This window comes from Psammomys obesus, unplaced genomic scaffold, assembly GCF_907164565.1.
Source record: "Psammomys obesus unplaced genomic scaffold, mPsaObe1.curated_primary_1811, whole genome shotgun sequence".
NCBI lineage: Eukaryota > Metazoa > Chordata > Mammalia > Rodentia > Muridae > Psammomys > Psammomys obesus.
This window is the reverse complement of record NW_026585987.1, coordinates 3,359,597-3,380,812: the sequence shown is the minus strand read 5'-3', so window position 1 is coordinate 3,380,812 and position 21,216 is coordinate 3,359,597. Positions and strand designations below refer to the sequence as shown.

Sequence of the window (21,216 nt, the reverse complement as noted above, 5' to 3'; positions counted from 1 at the left end):
AACAAACCAAACCAAACCAAAAAACAAACCAAACCATAACAACAACAAAAGAAAAAAACAGAAAAGAAAAAAAGAAGAGGAAGAAGAAGAGGAACAGGAAGAGGAGGAGGAAGAAGGTTTCTTCTTTTTATTCAATACACTCTTGTTATCTTCCTCATCCTTCTCCTCTTCTTCTTGAAAGAAGGGGGTCTCTCTGTGTGCCCCTGTCTATCCTGGCATTTGTCATGTAGACCAGGATAGCCTTGAACTCACAAAGATTCCCTGCCTCTGTTCACTGAGTGCTATGATTAAAGATGTGCACCACTATACCAGGCCTTGCATTTTCTTTACCTATTAGGTGTGTGCTACTTAAAGATTGCAGCCAAGCCAAGACCCCTCAGCTCTTGTTTCTCTAGTCTCATTGATAAGAAGTTAATCACAAGCTCCTGAAGGTGTAGAGTAAGGAAATGGTTCACAGAGCTGCTCTTAGATGAGCTCTTACCTCCTTAGTCAGTGAGGCAGGCTCTGGGAGGCTAAAACCCAACTTTCAAAGATATGAAACAGATCCTGAATAATGGTTAGCTATAGAGTCAATAATACCACATCCCTGGATTAGCCAGACCTGCCTGTAAGCATTGAGGATGGAAGTGAGATGGCGTAGGGCATGGGGATCTCCCAGACTAATGATACATACAGTCCCCAGAGGCCTTGGTCCCCTGTGACCTCTGACCTGTCCTCTTACAACAGATTTGCATTTTTATTTTGGAATAGAGGGCTCACTATATAGCCCAGGCTAGCTCAGAACTCCTGGCAACCCTCTTGCCTCAGTCTCCGCAGTGCTGGGGTCATGGGTATGAACTGCTGAACATGGCCCTGGTTTTGTACTTACCCTACTTGCTGAAAATAGGATAAATTACATGTATCATAATGCATCACTCAGAGCTTATAGTGCAGTGCATCCCCAAGTCATCACACGCCCTTCTACAGAGCTTTTCTACCAGGCCATTGTAAGATGTGCCTGTCAGACTGCCAACCCCCAGTGCAGCCCATTCCTACCTCCACTGTGACTTCTGTCTCTGTAATTTGACTATTCAAATCCTTTCCTATCGGAAACCATACAGTATTTGTCTTGGCTATCTTGCATAACACAGACTTGTGTATACACACACCCATACCCACACACACACACACACCCCCCCACACACAAACAAACACACACACACACACACCATGTAAGAACACAGCAAGAAGATAGCCATCTATACGCTTAGGAGAGAGGCTTTGGAAGAAACACACAATGTTTCAGATGGCTCTTAGACTCCATGGCTGTCCACCAGGGCTGGAAAACCGTGATGGTGGGGGTGGCATTTCTGTGGCATTGGGAGTGTGCAGCCAGGTTCCCCACATCTTAGTGATTCAGGAAGTGGAATTGGAGACAGGCTAGACTACATCCTCAAGGCCTGCCTTTAATGCCCACCAGTGAGGTCCTATCTATGTTGCAAAGGTTCCATAACCTCTCAAGACAGTGCTGTCAGTTCAATACAAGCATGTAATAGACATGCAAACCACAATGGTATGTCTATACACACTTTGCTTCTATATCCATCCCTAGATATTTAGGTGTTTTCCACATTTTTTTTTTACAATTGTGAATAATTCTACTATCAACAAAGGTTTACAACTAGCTATTCAATTTTCTGCTTTCATTTCTTTAGAGAATATGCTTAGAATTGCTAGACCACTGGTTTAAGTCTGCATTTATTTTCTGAGGAACCATCACATTAGCCTTCATCATCCCAATAAATTACAGAGGAAGTATAAAAAAAAAGTAAGTAAAAACTAAAATATAGAAAATGCATGTACAGTATATTGGATTGGATTCTAATCTTGTCTCCTATTGTAAAAAATATTCATTAAAAAACAGGGTCAACCATGATCAAAATATATTGTATAAAAATCTATTTTCAATAAAAATTAAAATTATTTTTAAAAAATAATTTTTACTCATTGTTATTAATTATTCTGAGTACCTTATCTTTGGCCAAACATTTCATCCTGTTTTTGGTATTTCCCACCCTTTGGTTATTCTTTATGCCATTAAATTCAACCACTTTGACCCCTCTTCGCTTCCCAGGCAATCACTCTGGATTGTCCATGTCACCATGACCTCCTCTCTCTAGTGTCACCCTCCCTAGAACATCTCTTTATGACTGGTTAATGAGCTGTGACCAGGAAAAGCACAGGGAGGGAGCTGCTTCCTCACACCTCATAAAGCACCAGGGAAGGCCTGTACCCCTGGGAGAATTCCTCAGGAGATGCAACTTCAGGATGAACCCGCTGAGCTGAGTCTATGAAAAGGCTTATCTGGAAAAACAATGAGTCTCCAGACGAAGTCAGTGCTTTGCCCACAGCCCTCAGATCAGTACAAACAGGACACTTAGGCACTGTGCAGATGCCTTATGACAAACCATCTGACTTCTTCCTAGCAGCTTCCAGCCTGCTGATCAAATGTCTGCAAGTCTGGGAAACACAGGTAGAGCTGACTATGGTCAAGGCTCTAGGGCCTGGTGAAATGACAGAATGGTCAATACAGGGATTCTGAGAGAGGACTGATAGAGACCAATGGGTGTCCTAAAGAGGTAAATTAATAACTTCTTCACGGGCAGGTATGATAGTGAGTGCCTTCACCCCAGCCCTGAGGAGGCAAAGGCAGGGAGATTTCTGTGAGTGCTATGTCTACTTGGTCTACATAACAAGTTCCAGTACAGCTAGGACTACATAGAGAGACCCCATCTCAAAAAACCAAATCAAACCAAAACAACAGACAGTTCAAATTTTTACATAAAAGAAAGCAATTTAACAAGTAAAAAAGCCATTAGACCATTAGACTAACTATCTAAAGAGAATGATTTGGTGGAAAATTAAACAAACAGAATCAGATACATGAGAAGAAAATCCATGTTGGTACTATACAAGAGAGTACATCTCCCAAGAGTGCTTTTCTGTGGTGATTAGGTTGAGCAAGTAAATAAGAGCCATAGGGAAGCACTCTACTCAGAGTTTCTGTTTCCTGCTTTGGATAAGTGTGTGTGTGTGTGTGTGTGTGTGTGTGTGTGTGTGTATTTCTGCAGTGCTAAGATCAAGGCCTTTAAAACAATCCACCCCTCCTGAAAGGCAACAAGAACACTGGATAAAATGACTGAAATCAGCTTTCCCTTCAAGAACACCTGCAGTTGGCCCAAGGTCTAAAGCACTCACTAAGAGTCAGTAAGGCATGCCAAGTCTGGGAACCCCTGCCCCACCCATCCCCAGAGAATGGTGAGTCTGCTGTCCCACCTCTCCAGCAGCTGTCTGAGAGCTGACTTCAGAGAGGATCTTTCTGAGTCTGCCAGAGCAGCTTTATGCCAGGTTGATGAGATGGCTCAGGAGGGAAAGTCACTTGCCACTAAGCCTGACAATCTAAGTCTGATCCCCAGAGCCCACATGAGAGATGAGAGCTGACGCCCACAAGTTGTCCTCTGATTCCTACTCTCCCCCCCAAATAAGTAAATCAATGGGATACTCTCATCCCTTGGTGACTGTTGAATGCAATCAGTGGCAAGTGCTTAACATCTGCAGCCACCTGAGAAAAGATCATAAATTATGCATCTGATAGAATTCTTACAACTTAGCAACAAAAGCGAGGTAACTAACCTAATTTTAAGACAGAGCTAAAATGTATATTACAATTTCTCCAAAGACATGGCTTTCAGGTCCCAAAGCTCATCTAATGTTCAGCGCCACAAATAATCAGAACCACAGTGAGGTACTGCCCCACTGTGGCTAGAATAGCCAGGGAGGCGTCAACAAGCTAAGGATGGTAGCACACTGCCTTGAGAAGCTGACACGGGAGGATTGTGAGTTCAAAGCCAGCCTGTGCTACACTGGCTAGACCTTGCCTTAGCCACCCCACCCTCCAACCTTGCAAAGACATGATAAAAGTTTGGGTAGGAATGTAAGGGATGAGAATGCTTATCTGGTGCTGGTGGGAATGTGAAATGGTGCAGTGATTCTGCATTCCTCAAAAAAGTGACCCCTGGTGACCATCTCACCATCAGCTCCATTCCTATATATCTTACATATATGTACAGGGAAAGTGAAAGCATAGCGTTGTTGCAAGAAAACCCTGCACGTTCATACCCACAGCTGTGCTGTCTATAAGGAGATACTGCGGCCATCGCGGTAGCTCTGCTTGTAAAGGCTTGCTGAGGAGCCTGACAACCTGGGGCATCGGTGGGACCACAGTCAAAGACGAAAACCAGCTCCTGAAAACCGAAAGGAGCCATCTTCTGACTGCCACACGTGCACGGTGACGCATGCTCCGAGGCAAGTGCCCTGCAGTTTTCTCTCTGCCACATACACACAATGACGTGTGCACTTCGGTTCTCTCTCTCAATATAAGTGAAATGAAAAAAAAAAAAAAGGGGGGATAGCCCAAATATCCAAGCATCCATCAACTGACGGGTAAGTGGACAAGTGTGCTCCTATCTTCCATAGAACTGTTGAAACATGGAGGGAGAGCAATTTGGACATACACCTTGGAGCAGTAGGCACCAAACTAAGTGAAAGCCAGGCCATCTCAGACCCCGCCCAGCTGGCTGCAAATGCACAGGGACCAACAGTAGATGGTGGTTTCCAGGGGCTCAGGGGAAGAGGGAACTGGGAGTCTACACAGGGCTTGCTGGTCAGCAAACATAGTTGCATCATACGGCAAACAGTTTTTTGCTCAAATAAATTATAAAAGAGAGAAAGAAAAATGGGAGAAAGCCTGAGAGGAAGGGGAGGCGGGATGGACAGAGGGAGGGAGAATTAGTGAAGGACTGTGAGCTTAAGACTGCTGGGGACCCTCACTCCTACCTTCCGGCCTTGGTGGCAGTGAGCAGATAGAAGCAGCAAACTCTCCCCCCTTTGCTCTAGCTCCCACTTCCCAGCCACCAGCAGCCCAGCTAGAAACCAATACAACACCCCGGGGGCTTAAAGATATGAGGCAGGAGCACCCCTCATCTAAATGTGTGTGTATGTGGGGGGGTTCCAGGTAATTAGCCCACGTGAAGTGAGCTCTTTTTCAATATGTCTCCTATTTTTATACCCACGCTCTATTAATTCATGCCTAGTTAAAAAGGAATATATGACCCCAAATCCTTAAAAATTACGTCTCCCTCCATCAAGTAATTAAAGGCCAACTAAATTTGAACTGGCTCCTTTCACAAGCGGTAACCTCAGGTCTCTCCATTCGTTGAAACTCAATGAAAGGAAAAGCGTTCATTTCATTCAGTACCAGCTAAAAACACGCCTGTCGAAAGAAAGCAATCTACAAGTGCCAGGCGGCCTTTGGGTATTTCGGTGTCTCACCGACTGGTAGGCGTCGTCAGTACAAACCCCCTTAGCACTTGTGACTGGTACCCTGCACACTATCACAAAATAAAGTTAATTAAATAGTGCCCTCCAGAGGCCACGGGAAATTTAACTGTGCTGACAGATTCTGGAAAAAGTCCAAAGAAAAGGCAATTTAATTTTTTTGTGTGTTTATGCGGGATCAGCTCTTGAGCATGGTGTTCCCGGGCGGATGAGAACCAGCTTTGTCTCCACAGCAGACTTCTGACAGGGGCTTACGTGTTTGCAAAACATCTTTTATGAGGACACAGAGCTGTCATGAAACAGAGTCCAGCTGGGCATGGTGAGGACTGGTGTCTGTCTGCCCCTGTCTTCCTGGGAACCGTCCCAGCCCGTATACCTACAATGTGTCCTTCTAAAGGCTTTTTCTGCGGGTTTGTCCTTCTGTGACTGGTGCATGCTTTGCTCCAGCCGCCTCTGGGACCTGATTCCAGGCCTCTTCCTGGAGACCTTTCAGGCTGTTTACACAGCAGCCTGGCCACGCCAGCTCAACTCCAAACTCCCAGGAGATAAATCTGGATACCAATCAAGTGTCCTGGCAGGACTGAGGGTATCTCTCCCAGGTAGAGATTGGATTGGAGATTTGGGGGTGGAGGGGAGAAGGGTTAGAGTCCTGAGGTACAAAACAATTTAGAATACCCAGAACTTCATGCAGGAAGGACAAGTGTTTCAAAGAAGGTTTTTCTACTACCTATGACCTACTGTTTCTAGAGAGTTCCATGCATCACTCTCCATGAGCCCCCTAAGCATCACCTCATTTAATCCCTACAGACCTCCCATAGGTTCCGTCCTGTATCCGCCTTATCTTCAGAAGGAACTACTGGCAACAATGTCTGTATGCTTCCCCCCCCACCATGTGTTTTCCCCAAAGCTTCTCCTTTCCATCTAAAGGTGTGATCCAAAGCTTAGCCAGGCTAAGCCAAAGCCTAGAACACAGCTTCTGAGGCTAATGCTGGGCTGTCAGCATCAACTGCCTTCTTCCCCGGGGTAGCCCTTACAGCCAGATGGACAGTGATGCAGCTGCAGAAAACACGCCAGAACAGAACTCATTCTCAGGGAGATGTGAGCACCAGGGAGGTGTGATCCCCACGTGGAGAAGGGAGTAGAGGCTGGAGGGGACCGCTACCTCACGTGGCCCTCCTAATACTTCTCTCTTACGGTATAAAATGTTATGCATGCAGAGGCTTTAAAGGAAACACACATCACTCAAGTTCAATAGGGTCTGGGGGGTTGTTTGTTTGTTTGTTTGTTTTAATGTTTAGGGATGGCTTGTTTGCATGTACGACTTGTACCCCTCAGAGGCCAGAAGAGAGCGCTGGATCCCTGGGACTGGAATTACAGATGGTTTCGACCCTCTGTATAAGTACTGGGAAATGGACTTGAGTTCTCTGGGAGAGAATGCCACGCCCTTAACTGCTGAGCCATCTCTCCAGCCCTTACTATGGTTCTTAAGGGTAAAATCAAGCCACGAGTTAGCCAGGCTCTGCTCAGCATGGCAAAGGCTGGCATGGGATGGTGGGCTGGGTCTGCCAATCATCTCTTCTACAGCTCAGAACCTCCAAGATCACTTGTTGTTGGCAGAATTTGGCTATTCATACTTGTAGGATTAGAGTCCCACTCTTGACTATTCATTTGGGTGTTCTATTTCCTTCAGGCCAGATGGGAGCATTCTCCCTGTCCCTCTGGTTCTAGCTTTACTGCTTTGAAAGTGTTCCTGTGAATAGGTGAGACCCACCCTGACCATTTCACACTCTAAAAGTTACCTGTGCTATGAAACATGACCCACTCTTGAGGATAAACCCCTTCAAATTCAGTCTCGGGGGCTATGAGAGCATGAGTACAGCAGGAGTACAAAAGTCCGGAGAGTTTAGAAACCTGCCTATCCCCACCTTCCTGAATTAAATACAAGTTGTTGTTTACAGGAGGAGGAGAGATTGGATCTCTAGTGGGACTTGAACTGGACCTAGAAGACTGGAGCATGGTGGAAGGCAGCATCCCCTACGATGATGGCTTTAGAAAACTCAGTATCATGACTTAGGGGTGGAATTTGGAAAGAACAAAGGATAAACATCTCAAAAAGCCTCAGAAGAAATTTCAGCAGTCAGGTGGTGAAAGAGACCAGCATTAGTACAGCACAGAACCTGCTCCAGCCCAGAGGTAGACACTGTAAAGAAAATATGTGCATACATATGCAGCCACAATAAACCAAGCCTCACATATCCATTCAGGTACAAAGATTACTAGTAAGTGGTGTTTTTACAATCACACTGAAATTTAGAAAGAGTTAAGATATAATTTTTGTTGTCCCACATTCATAGAAATGCTAGTTAGATTAAAAAATTTAAATCATGAAGATGAATTTTAAAATATAATCATTAAAATTGGAAGGAGAGTATCGGGTCTTCGGGGAGACGGCATCGGTGTAAGGGGTAAAGCAGAAAAAAGATGATTACAAAAGAAGCAACCTGGGGTTGGGGACATAACTTAGTGTCAGAGGGCTTGTTTGGAACTCACATAGCTCTGGGCCCACCCCTACCACCACAAAAACAAACTGGAAAGAGGAGCGAACAAAACCCAGCAGCTCTCATCCATAAAAACACCTCTCATCCAAAAGACACAAGATAGCAGTTAACATTAACTTAGGTAAAAATTTACCTATCTAAGATACAATGATTAAAATCAGTGTTCAAATCCCTCACCCTCACACGTGGGACAAGGACAGAAGGCCAGTTACACAAACAAGTAAACAAAACATGACAGTCAGTTAAACTTCATGATCAAATAAGCACCAGTTAAGACCATAAACCAGTGCCATGGTGCATGCCTGTAACCCTTGTACTTGGGAGGCTGAGGCAGGAGGGATGCCTCGAGTTCAAAAGCAGCTTAATTGGAAATAACATCGTGAAAACCTGTGTCAAAAATGGCCAAATGCAGAGGCATACAGATCTCCGTGAGTCTGAGGCCAGTCTGGTCTACATAGTGAGCTGTAAGACAGCCAGGGCAACACAGTGAGACCCTGTCTAAAAGAAAAAGACTTTCATAAAGAGGTCAGTGAAAGCAAACACAATTCAGAGACCTTTGCACAGTCATGATTTTGAAAGATTTTTGTGGTAGAAGCTGTTTATTAAAAAAAAAAACAAAAGAAAAGAAAATAATACTTTTTTTTCTGTTAGTGGGGACATCAATTAGTATAATTTCTTGTGGGAAATGATCTGCAATAGGAGTAATAAAGTTAACATATATTTTTGTTTTGAAGCAGAGTCTTGTCATATAATCTAGCTACAAATACAGGCTCCTCCTGCCTCTGACTCCCAAGTGTTGTGGCTACAGACATGCAAAATGCACATTTACATAGAGACATGTGAACACAGATGGATTGCAGACTTCCTGAAATAGCAAAGCTTGAACAAAGAAAATACCTAGCAATTGGTGACTACTTTAAAAACAAAAACAAAAACAAAAAACAAAAACACCTAAGAAAACCTTGGTACAATGTTGGTATAATGTTCTTTTGAAATGTATACACCTTACCCTTGTTCATTCAAATGCTGATTTCTCCTCCCCACTCTCTGGTTTCAATCCGGATATTACATTGTGATACTTATTCTAAGCATCCTGTCTCAACTTTGTGTAAACAGGCCAAAATAAAGCAACTAGCCACACTGTTGAGCAAGGAGAGGGGAGGAGCCAAACGACAGGAAATGAGTGGGCGAAAAAAGGGTGGGGCAGAGCTAGGAGAGCAGAGCAGGAGGAGATCTTGGAACGACGTGGAAAGATGGACTGGACCTAATATATCACTAAAAGTAAGTATAATGTGGGAAATCAAAATGTTAGGAAACTATGAGGGTTTGGAGGTTTAGGATGGACTAACTATTGCCCAGCATCGTGTTCTAGGTTAATTAAATAAATCATAGTCTCTGTGTGGTGATTTGGTTATATAGCTGTTAAGGATTAGCAGCAGCTTTACAAGAAGGTATATCAATAGTAAATATTAATGGTCACCTACAACAGTACAATTACAGTTATTCAAGAGTGGAAGACAAAGTGGCACGGTCTCATTTAAATCAAACTCTAAAATGTTTTATTTATTTATTTTAATTTTAAGTGTGTGTATATGTGTGTGTGTGTGTGTGCGCTTGTGTATGGATATGTATATATATGTGTGTGCATGCATGTATGTATGTGTGTCTGTATATGTGTATGTATATATGTGTATATATATATGTATGTATGTACATATGTGTATGCATGTATGTACATATGTGTGTCTGTATATGTGTGTGTGCATATGAGTGTGTCAGTGCATGTGCCTCCAGAGGCCAGAGGAAGGTCTGAGATCCCCTAGAGCTGGAGTTTCAGGTTGTGAGTCACCTGACATAGGTTGGAATTGAACTCAGGCCCTCTGGAAGAGCAACACATGCTCTTAACTTTGAGTTATCTCCAGCCCCTCTCAAATGGGGTTTTAAGTGGAAAAATAAAAATGCACCATAGTGTGACAATGTGTCCTCACTAGAGAAAATGACACAGTATACTTGTACATACTTAGAAAATTCTTTAATATGTATTCTAAATTTAATTTTACGTTATGGTTATGCGTATTTTGTCTGAATGTATGCCTGTGCTCCACATGTGTGTCTGATAGGCCTACAGAGGCCACAAAAGGCATCAGATCCCCTGGAACTTGAGTTACAGACAGTTGTGAGCTACCTTGTGGGGGTTGGGAATCAAACCCAGGTCTTCTGGAAGAGCAGCCAGAGTTCTTAGCTGCTGAGCCATCTCTCCAGCCCCCTTCAAGAGTTCTTGGAAAGACAGTCCAAGAGCAGCAAGAAAGAAGGGCCCTGGGCTGGTGGCAGTAACTAGAGAGCAGGGTTTAGATTCAGGAGGCCTCTCATACCACCTTCTGTTGTCTCAATAGCTCACTGTGAGCGTGGAGATCCTTCCTATGCAAACAGTTGTCAAGAAAGGTACTTGGAAATACACACAGTGCAGAGGAAGACAGATTAGATGGAATCAGGAAGAGGAAGCTGTTGAGTTAGGGTGAGAAGGCTATACACAGGGTCACAGATGAGCCTGGCAGAGAAACATTGGGTGAGCGGGATCAGGACAGCAAACCCATAGCTGGTTCTGTCTTTAAATGCTGTCTCACCAATGCCGCTGAAATAAATGAAAATCCGGGACCTGGGGAGGGATGGGGGATTCTAGGAATGAATCAGCAACTTTGTAAACATGTTACTCTAAAACATTGGCTCTCAACCTTCCTAATGCTGCCACCCTTTAAAACAGTACCTCATGTTGTGGTGACCCCAATTGTAAAATTATTTCATTGCTACTTCATCACTGTAAATTTTCTATTGTTTATTATTATTATTTGCAGTTTATTCACATTGTATCCCAGCTGTAGACCCTCCCCCATCACCTCCTGGCCCCACCCTCCCTCCCTCTTCCCCCATTATGACCCTGCCTGGTTCATCGATAGAGGAGGTCCTCCTCCTCTACTATCTGACCCGAGCTTATCAGGTCTCATCAGTTCTGTCTGGATCCTCTTTCTCCTCACCAGGGGGGGTTGATCAAAGAAATATCTGACATGCAGGATATCTGATATGTGATCCCCAAAGGGGCTGTGATCCACAGGCTGAGAACCACTGCTCTAAAATGAACAAGACTTGCAGTATATATATATATATTTTTTAATTAAAAGCTCCCTTGAGAGATGATTCCGTGGTTAAGAGTAGTTGCCACACTTCCAGAGGACCCAAGTTTGGTTCCAACTACCCATTTCAGGCAGCTTACAACCACTTACAACTCCAAATCCAGGGCCAACATCCTATTCTGGCCTCCCTAACAACTGCACACACATGGCATATATACACACAGACACACACATAGAAATTAAAAATAAATCATTGTGATGCGTGCCTTTAATTCTAGCACCTGGAAGCAGAGGCAGGTGGATCTCTGTGAGTGTTTCAGGTTAGACAGGGCAACATAGTGAAGTCTGTCTTAAAAAATAAAATAAGATCACACATTCTGTACATACTTACTTAATTAACGCACAGGTGAACCTCTCTTTTAGACAGATAATTAGATACTAGCAGTCCTGGGGGAAACTGGGGATGGACCCCTCCCTGAGAGTCAACAGCTTGTAAAACTAGAGCAGCGGGCCTTGAATGGCGGGTAGACAATGGGTCCATAGTCCTAGCTATGGTCCCGAGAGGAGGAGGGGCATTCTGCACACCTGGAAGGCCATTAATGGAGAGCCCTCTACTGGGGCTCCCGGGGTCCTAACCTTACACACCTCTTCTAAAGCATGAGGCCTTCTGATAAAGAACAGTGGCATACTAGTGTTCCCTCTGCCAGAGACAATCTAAGCGGCCTGTCAATCACCTGGATAGCACAAAGTCCCTCAGAAACTGCTGGGGAGAGTCTGGGAGGAGTTGGAGGAGGGAAGGAATAAGATTAAAAAATACATATGGTAAATATATACTCATATATATTTTTATGTATGTATGATAAAATTAAGTAATAATAACCGATAATAATACAGACCAGGCATTGTTGTGTATTCTTTCTTTTTAAGTTTTTTTGTTTGTTTGTTTGTTTTGGAGACAGAGTTTCTCTGTGTAGCCTTCACTGTCCTAGACTTGCTTTGTAGACCAGGCTGGCCTCGAACTCAATGAGATCCCCTGCCTCTGCCTTCCTGGGATTATAGGTGTAGGTTGCATATACTTTCAATCCCAGCACATAGGAAGAAAAGGCAGATGGCTCTTTGTGAGTTTGAGGCTACCCTAGTCAACATAGTGAGTCCCAGGCCAGCGAGGGCCACATCACGGTTCTCGGTCTCAGACGTGAATAAGTTAATTAATAATATAAAGCCTGCTTGAGGTACAGCTCAGGACAGTGGACAGCCCACAGTCCACTCTCGTCCCTTGAGAGCAAGCTCTGCTCCATAATAACTGTCTATATCCTACCCTAAACTCTACGTGCCTTGTCTGAATTCTTTCCAGGGAGGTCACAAGGACCGGAATGCCGAACACATTAACTGTTTCCTTGTTTATTTGTGTCTTTTCTGTCAGGGTCGCTTGCCTTTTTCGGGTCAGTGTCCTCTCTGCTCCTTCTTCAGCCTGAGGCAGAGCTTTGCAGGCGTGCACACGTGGACTGCCGTGACCTGCCCTAAAAGTCTGTGGCAGATTGGTTCTATATGGGGTTCCACTTTAAGGATATCCATTGTCCATTTCCTCCCTCACAGATGACCTTGCTTCCTTCGGGGTCTGTGTGAATACACACCTGCAATGGCAAAGGCCAAGGCTTTCCTAATAAATCCCAATTCCTTTCAAACTGGCTAACCTCCTACCCAGCCCAAGGACTCAATCAAAAGGTACTTTGGCCACGGACGTACCTCAGGCTCAGCCTTTATCTCCTCAAGGAGTAAAAGTAAATTTAAGTTCAGGAGACGATGTAGATGAGAGATCATCCTTTTCTGTTGTGAGGCATGGAAGATTAGGCTTCCATCACTGGAGGCCTTGTGTAGCCAGCCCCTCTAAGTCCTGGGGAGCCCCATGCCCCCACATTATATCACTTCCGACATTTCAGCACCATTAGGCTCAGCCACCCAAAAAGTTGCCAGTAGTTCTGTTTTCTTAGATATATAAGTAATACAAATCAAACTCACATAGTCAAAATCTTTGGAGGAAGACCACATTCATAGAAGAATTCTGTGGTAACTGTTTAAACACATTTTGTCTTATTTTATTTTTTTGTTTTGACAGTGGTAGGAATTTCAATCCAGGGTCTTAAGGATGTCAAGAAGTGAGCTATAGCCTCAAATTGCTTTTTGTTTTTGGTTTTTTACTTTTCATTTTCTGTGTTTTTGAAACAAGGTTTCTGTGTGTAGCACTGGCTGTCCTGGAACTTGCTCTGTAGACCAGACTGGCCTCGGAGTCAGAGCTCCAGCCCCCTCTGCCTCCCAAATTCTGAGATTAAAGGTGTGTGCCACCATGCCTGGCTGGTCTTATCTTAAATTGTACACAGCTGGGCCCTTAAAACAGTTGGCCTTCTCAAAGCTACCCAAAGTGAACATTGAAAGACAGGAGCCTTGGTTTCTCTTTCCGGGAGGGCCAGGCTGTGGTGTCTTGCTTCCCCTTCAGAAATCTCTAAGAGAGGGTAGGAGGTGATTGAGGCACCAAAGCGTTGGATTTCAAAGACCCTCTAGGGAAAAGAGTTTGAAAGTCATTTGGGGACATTTAGAAAAAAAAAAAAAGAAAGGAAGGAAGAAAGAAAAGGAGAGAGAGAGAGAATACAAATGTTCAAACCTGTTCAATATGCAAGTCTGCAAGGTAAAGCGGGAGTCAGCGTTCCTGCAGAAGGCTCAGAAATGCCCCCGAGGGCGGGTAGAAAGTGAGACCAGCAACACTTTAATCATGCTAGGTGCTTTTCTGCTTACGCTTCCTACTGACAGCAATTCCTAGAAGTAAGTCTAACAGTTTAAAATCAGGTGTCTTTAAGTGGGACGTTGGGGTTTCCATCTTCCTGGAGTCTGTGGCTGCACTGGCATCCAGGTATGAGGGAAGCAGGTAGTTGGGATGGAAGAAAACACATCCGGATGGAGCACTGTGCCACCATGTCTAGACTTGCATCATGGAAAGTCCCCCTTCCTGTCATCTCTTCCTTCACAGAAGCAAGTGGATCAAGGGCTGGGGCTGCAGCAGGCATGAAGCCCAGGGTTCTTCAGCACTACATAAAGCAGGAATGGCAGGACATGCTGTCAGTCCAGCACGTGACTCAGGAGGCAAGAGTACCTGAAGCTACATAATGAGTTTGTGGTCAGCATGGGCCCATCAACGGATGGCTGTGGATGAGGGTGTACCAACACTGACAGCTTTCTCTATGAACTCACCCCACTAGCCAGTTGTAGTGCTAGAAACTTCAGTTACTTGACTTACCTTAAAAGATTTTCTGAGCTCGGTGATTGTGGCACATGCTTTTAATCCCAGCACTTGGAAGGCAGAGACAGACCAAGGCCAGCCTGGTCTACAGACTGAGTTCCAGGACAGCCAGGGCTACACAGAGAAAGTCTAGAGGCCAGAGTCAAATTAACTGGGGAACTCCCTCTTTATCAGTCTTGAGGAGCCCAGCAGGGTAGGTAACTTATTGGGTCATTTTCTGTGAGAACCTGGGGGCCAGAGGTGAATGTTGGGGAGACAGAGTGTTCTGTTCACATTCTGATGGCTCAGCACAGTTCAGGCGGTTTGAATCAAGAAAGAGCTCTCCTGTGACTGTCACTTTAACAGCTCAGCCGTGAAACACACCAAGCTCAGGGGACTTTCTCTCACAGTGCTTGATTTCAACCACAAGATGGCAGGCAACGGCTCTCAGATTCTCCACTGCCTTGGCCTGGTGGCACTTGGGAGCTGAAGGAAAGCAAGTTTAGTGTTCCTGCCCAACCATCGCAATGATACTGTCATGAAATCGCTATAAGCTACCCTGTAATGAGATGGAAGGTTCTAGAGGTAACCCCCACTTGTTTATGAAACATGTAGAGAAACTTAACTTTCTATTTGTTCTGATCATAAACCATAGGCTATAGAACACTATCCTGATGCCATTTGTTATTATTTACAGGGTTGAAAAAAAACAAACAGAAAGAGCCATAGAATCGAATCAAAGGGCATAAATTTGATCCCTGTGAACATACGTGACCTCTGGAAAGCACTCCTCCGAGCCTCAGTTTCTTCTGTGGTACAAGAAAGTAGAACTCAAAGAATTTCTAGAAACCAAGTCCTGAAATGAACTTGCATGATAAGGAAGCAGGCTGAAAAGAATGAAGGGGGTCACCGGCATGGGTCACAGACTTCTTTCATCCTACATCCTTAGGGGAATGGGCTGTTCCACATGGCAAGTTTTCCAGATAATTGAATCTTAAATGCTAAAATTTGTTTTCCTTTTAACCTTCCGCAATGGAAATCTTTTCTAAAGTGTGTTACACGCTTCTCTGGCTTCTTAAAGAGCATGCTGAGTATAATTTAACCTTTCCTTAATATCTCTAGGTCATGAAGATGACCACTTCTTACTATATATATAGTATACTACACACACACACACACACACATATATATATAGTCTTGCATGGAGCACTAGGTGCCTCTGGGTACATATGTGGGGAGACAAGATCCTGTGCCAAGTGGCCCTAGGGAGCATATTATAAAGCTATAATTGGAGAATCTTCCTTTTCTCTCTGCATCACCACCTGCAGTCATTTCTTCAAGTAACACCTTCTCGTACCCTCTTGACACTCTGCCTAACTCTGCTTTAATCCAGACAGAACTCAAGGTTGCCATGGGTAACCAGAGTCTAAGCTTGTACCAAGCCTAAACTTATTTTTGTACATGACTGTTGGCTAGGGCTGACACTCAGCCTTTACTGCATGGCATGCCCCTGTGGCATGCCCCCGTGCCGTGTGGCCAGTCACTCTGAGTGTATGAAGGCCACGTTTGCCCCGTAAGATTTTCTTCTGGGATCATACAGACTGCTCACACTCCAAGAACACATAGGCACTCTCTGGCTGGGGAGCTGTCAGACCCTGTGCCTGCATGTGTTCGTGTCCCTTTGACGTAAGTGGTCAGCACCAGGCCATTGCAACTGTGTAGTGTTTGTTTCAGTTATTTGTGGTCAACAGGCTCAAAAATACAGTGTAGTATGATATTTTGAGAGATAAAGCACATTCACATAAGTTATTATAGTAGTTTGTTATGATCTATTTTAATAGTATGTATGCTGGCTAACCTCTTACCACACTTACTACATACCAAACCCTGCCACAGATATGTACGTATAGGAAACAGCCCATTTGTGCAGGGTTAGAGACTGTGTGTGGATAAAGGGAGCCACGGTGATGTAACCAGCGTTGTCTCTTTTGTGACTGAGGAGCCGGGCAGACTTTGAGGCTCTTTCTTTCAAACTCAAAGGCCTTTTCTCTGTTGTGACATGTGCTGCGGGTTCAGGTTGCCTGAGGCTGAATGGGTGGGGTGCTAAAAGGTACTCTAGACTGAGCCGGCTTTTTGTGCCAGCTACATAGTCACCGTGTCAGAGAAATCCACCACACACATCTTATTAGGAAAACAGCACCAGCCTCCTATGCCAAGGGAACTTGCCCACAGTCACAAGGCTCCTGGAAGCCAGAGTGGCTCCCTAGAAGCCACTCTGTGTCCCTGTGTCCTCTGAACAGCACTCGGGTCACATTTATTAACCTACAAAATCTCCAAAGTTCACATTTTGAAAAAAAAAAAAAAACAAAAAACAAAACAACATATACTTTAAAAGTGAAATGTGGACCTTTTACTTTTCAGAAAAGTCTATTTGTTTTTGTTTGGGTATGTGGGTTCATCTTAATTGATTCCACATTTTGTTACCAATTTGGACTAAAGTGTCCTCAGGGAACAGATCTGGTTTACTTATAGAGAGCTAGTGGAGGGTATGACTAAGGTTACAAAACATTCCTTGTAGGAACTAATGTAAAAACCTTCTCCATTTCTTCTTGCACCAAACAGAAATAAACGAAACATTTCAGAAAATCCCATATTTCCCAAAATGGTGGCCACGGATTTTATAAACAGAGGCTTCTCCATGTATTTCCAGCTCTGTCTTCAAGGGAAGCATGTGATATTCCTCACTTTTTCAGAGTGTTCTCTGAAGTTCACAGAAGAAAGAAGCTAGTACCCCTCAAAAACTTATACCTAGAAGCAAACTGTGGGCCATAAGAGTACCAGCCATGGAGAAGGCTCCTACGGGCCTGAGTTGTATATGGATGTGTGGTTCCATGCAAGAGGGCTTTCAAACTCACCCATGGCATTTCACGTAAGTTTGAAATAGCAATCATGACCTCATCTACATTTTGCACTTGTTCCTCCCACACTCAAAACAAAGCACCCTCCTCCAAGACAGACACAGTACTTTAAAGTTAACAGAGGGTTTTGCAGAAGATGAAGAAGGTCAAGCTACTGTCTACCTGTGTTAGCTCCCCAAGGGCGTTGTAACAAAGTACCACAAACTGACTAGCTTAAAAAAAAGAAACTTAAAATCCCAAATCTCTAGAGGCTAAAGGTACAAGACCAAGAAGTTAGCAGAGGCAGGTTCCCTCGGTGCTGTGGGCAAACATGCTTTGGTCATCAATCTTAGCTCCTGGCAGTTCTTTGGCATGTCACAGCATAACTCATCTTGACATGTCATTTTCCCTGTGTGTCTGTGTCCAAATTAGCTTTTGATAAGGACAACAATCACATTGCATTATCCACCCCCCACTTCAGAAGGACCGTATCATTAACTAACTACGTATGCAATAGTCTTACCGCTGAACAAGTTTTTGTTCTGAGGCATTGGAATCTAAAATTTCAACACGTGAAATTTGGGGTTGGGGTACAATTCAGCCTATAATACCACATCAAACAATTTTGAATTTAGAAGCAAACTGGAGAGGTAGACCAGATGCCCCAAAGAGTTCCTTATACTAGCTATGATTCAGAGGTACATGGGGATCTTGGTAGGACACTAGTTCCTTCTTAACATTTCTTAGGACAAATCCCCAAATAGCAAAGTAGAAACTGTCAGTTATAATGAGTGGGGAAAAACATTAAAAACACTCAAAAACTCTTTGAAATACTAATAATAGTCAGCTTTCCATATACACAGGCTCTGCACCTGAGTAAAAGAACTGCAGGCTGAAATACTAACAGGAAAAACCTTTGCATTTGTACTGAGCACTTTCCTTGTTACTATTTCTTAAACAACACAGTATAATTGCTAACAACTATTTGCATTGTACTAGGTATCATAAACAGTTTAGAAATAATAGCACACAGAAGTCAAATACTATAGAGGCAAATATTACACTATTTATATGAGGACTTGAGCATTCTTGGGACTTTGGTATTCACTAGGGATCCTGGAAGCAATCCTTCTCAGATCCCGAGAAACAACTGTACCAAGCTCCCCAGTCTTGCTTCTAGTCTCTGAACTGCAGTAGCACCTAAGTTGTTCAAAGGAATTCTGCTATGGCTTGGGTGTGGTCTGTCTCCCAAGGGCTTATGTGTTGAAAGCTTGGTCTTTGGTGTGGCAATATATTGGCAGGTGCTGGAGAGAAGGGGTGGGGCTGAGTGGGACGTCCTCAGCTCAGTTGGGAGCATGATATGTAAAGGGAAGGTGGAACCTATCTCTCTCTAGCTTCTTGTCTGCTGACAAACATGTTCCTGAGCATCACCATCTACCATCAGGCCTTCACTGGAGCCTAAACATACAGAGAGCTTCTTGGCTTCAACAGGCCACAACGATGAGCTGAGTGCATTCTTTGATCCATAAGTAGCCTGCCTCAGGTATTTCATTGTAATAATGCAAAACCATTCTAATCTGTGTAATTCCTTTTACAAGATGAGGCAAAAGGCTTGTTTCCTTGTTGGTTTGGGTAAGAAGAGGCCCTGTTGGTTTGTTTTGCTTTTCCCCTGGTGGTTGTGGTTATACTAAGGAGGTATTTTGTGCAACCATAAACCATCCATGAAATTATGCACCAGGCAGACTTCAAGACTCCAGGTGTAAACACCATGGTTAGGAGCACAAACTGTAGAGCTAGACTTACCTGGGTTCAAGTCCCACTTCTCTCTCTTACTTGGCTAACCACAGGCAAGGTAAATGTGGTAGAGCTCTCCCATTTAAGCTTCTCATATAGACACAGGACTAGAAGAGAGGTACTGGCTAGCGCAGATATCTGCTCTGGTAGCTGCTGCTCAATAAGTGTTGTGTCTTTTAATTCTTCATAAAAGGCCAGGAAGTGAGCCTTGAGAAAAAAATCAAACTAGTCTCCTTGTCTTCTGCTGTTAAGTTCTGTGTTGTTATGAGGAAATGGGTGCCCAGGACTCCAGGTGCACAGAAGTGTGTGAACTCAGAAGGACTGAGGCGTTCAACCCACACACATTCCGAAGGGAAGGCTGGCTTCTAACCAGCCCTGGGAGGCAACAGGTAAGCCCTTGGCATATCCTGTGTAAGGACAGCTCCTCTGTGTATCTGGGGGCACTCGGCTATGTCACATATCTTATACTAACTATGGTTTGTGTAGTAGCTCTTGGTCATACGGTATTACTTTACTGCTGGAGCGACTAGAGATGAGGTAACTAAGGTCAGGCCCACATGACCAACACCATAAAAACCCTAGACGCTGAGCCTCGTATGAGCTTTCCTGGTGGGAATACTCATGCGGAGACCTCTGAGTACCATGTACACTGCAGATACTAGGCCGCTACTGGAAACTGGCATGGGGTTGCTCCTAGACTCCACCCTGTGGCTTTCACCATGGCTGGTTTCAGTCTTCATCTTTTCACTGGGATAAACTGTAACCATGACGGCTGTTCTGAGTGCTGTGAGCCCACCTAGCCCATTTCTGAACGAGACAGTGGTTTGGGGAAGCATGATTTACTAGGGATACAACATAACTATCCTGTCTTAACTTCCTACAGTGTTGGAGGGCAGGAGTTGGGTAGAAAATACAGGTATGCTAGGACAGGTGTCTGCACTTGGAGCCTAAGGGTGTCCTGTGCCTGTTGTCGGTGAAGTGATGAACAGATGAAGCACACTGAGGACAACAGCCTTGGGTTTCTGATTGCAGTGAGATGCTGAGTGGATGTAGTCTACTTCAATGGGATATTTTTTATATACTGTTTATTTTCTTCTTACCCCCAAGTTTCAGGGACAGGGAATGCTTTGAGTTTAGGTGCTCTTAGTAAATGAAGCGAAAATATTGATACTGGTCAATCAATGGTATTTCTAGAAAGTGAGCTTCGAAAAAAATCAAGCATTCTTCTCATCTGCTTTAACTTCTACGATGTTATGAGGCAATAGGAGCCTAAGACTGTTTTCCTGTAGGATACAAAAGTCACTGGCTTCTTGCCAGGGGACCCATAACTCTATAGGTACATCTCCAAATAAGATATAAGTGAATTGCACTCTGGCTGATAATCTCTTTACTTACCTGGCCCCACTGACATCAACTCCGACCATCAGCTGTCCATTCAGGGAGAGGATCTCATCCCGTAGGCGGACTTTGCCGCTCTTCCCTGCTGGGCTGTTCTTCCTCAGCTCTGTCACCCAGATGCAGCCCACATCCAGCACCGGTCCCTGGGTTTTCCTCTTCTTGCCCCCTCGACGCTTTTCACCATAGTCCCCGAAAACAGGGATGTTCCCAAAACTGAGCCCCACAGTTTCGGTGTCCCCCAGCTGCTTGGCAAGGTACACCGTACAGATCTCCATCTCTGGGGGACTCTGATCAGGTGGGTCTGGGCTCCCTTCCACAGCCAAGTTCAGCTGGATGTACTCCTGCAGCTTCTGGATGGCTGCCTGGCAGAGCCGATGCTCGGGGCTGTCCCCACCCTCCCGCAGGCTGTTCTGCAGCCACTCGTACAGGAGGGGCAGGTGCAGCACGGCATTGTCCTGGGTGATGGGCATGGTGCTCACTCCCAGATGCCAGCATCATGAGAGGTCCTGCTTAAGGAGACTGGACCCCATGGGGACCCGCGTCCCTTGGGAACACTCCCAATCACCAGCTTTGCCCATGTTCATGTTCAGGCCAGCAGATAAGCTTGGGGATGCCTCCCCTGAGACTGGGAGGTTTGTCTTGGCAAGGGGAGGACAGGACACAATTAAACAACACTGGAACAATGGCTCTGGAGTATTCAGCTGGGGATGGGAGGAAGTATCTGACAAGTCCTTGCTTGGTTCATTTCACAGCATGGTTCATGCAAATGACATAGAAATCAGCTGTTTCCTCAG

General features: G+C 44.6%; 1 protein-coding gene across 1 annotated transcript in view; it reads right to left on the bottom strand.

Annotated features, from left to right (window-relative positions):
* Pdzd2 (PDZ domain containing 2) overlaps positions 1-20,892 on the bottom strand; it is a 222,072-nt gene extending 201,180 nt beyond the window's left edge. Inside the window, exon 1 of the mRNA XM_055601102.1 lies at positions 20,420-20,892. Coding sequence (XP_055457077.1) covers positions 20,420-20,892 — 473 coding nt within the window. The remainder of the gene's footprint in view (positions 1-20,419) is intronic.
* Between the last annotated feature and the right edge of the window lie 324 nt (positions 20,893-21,216).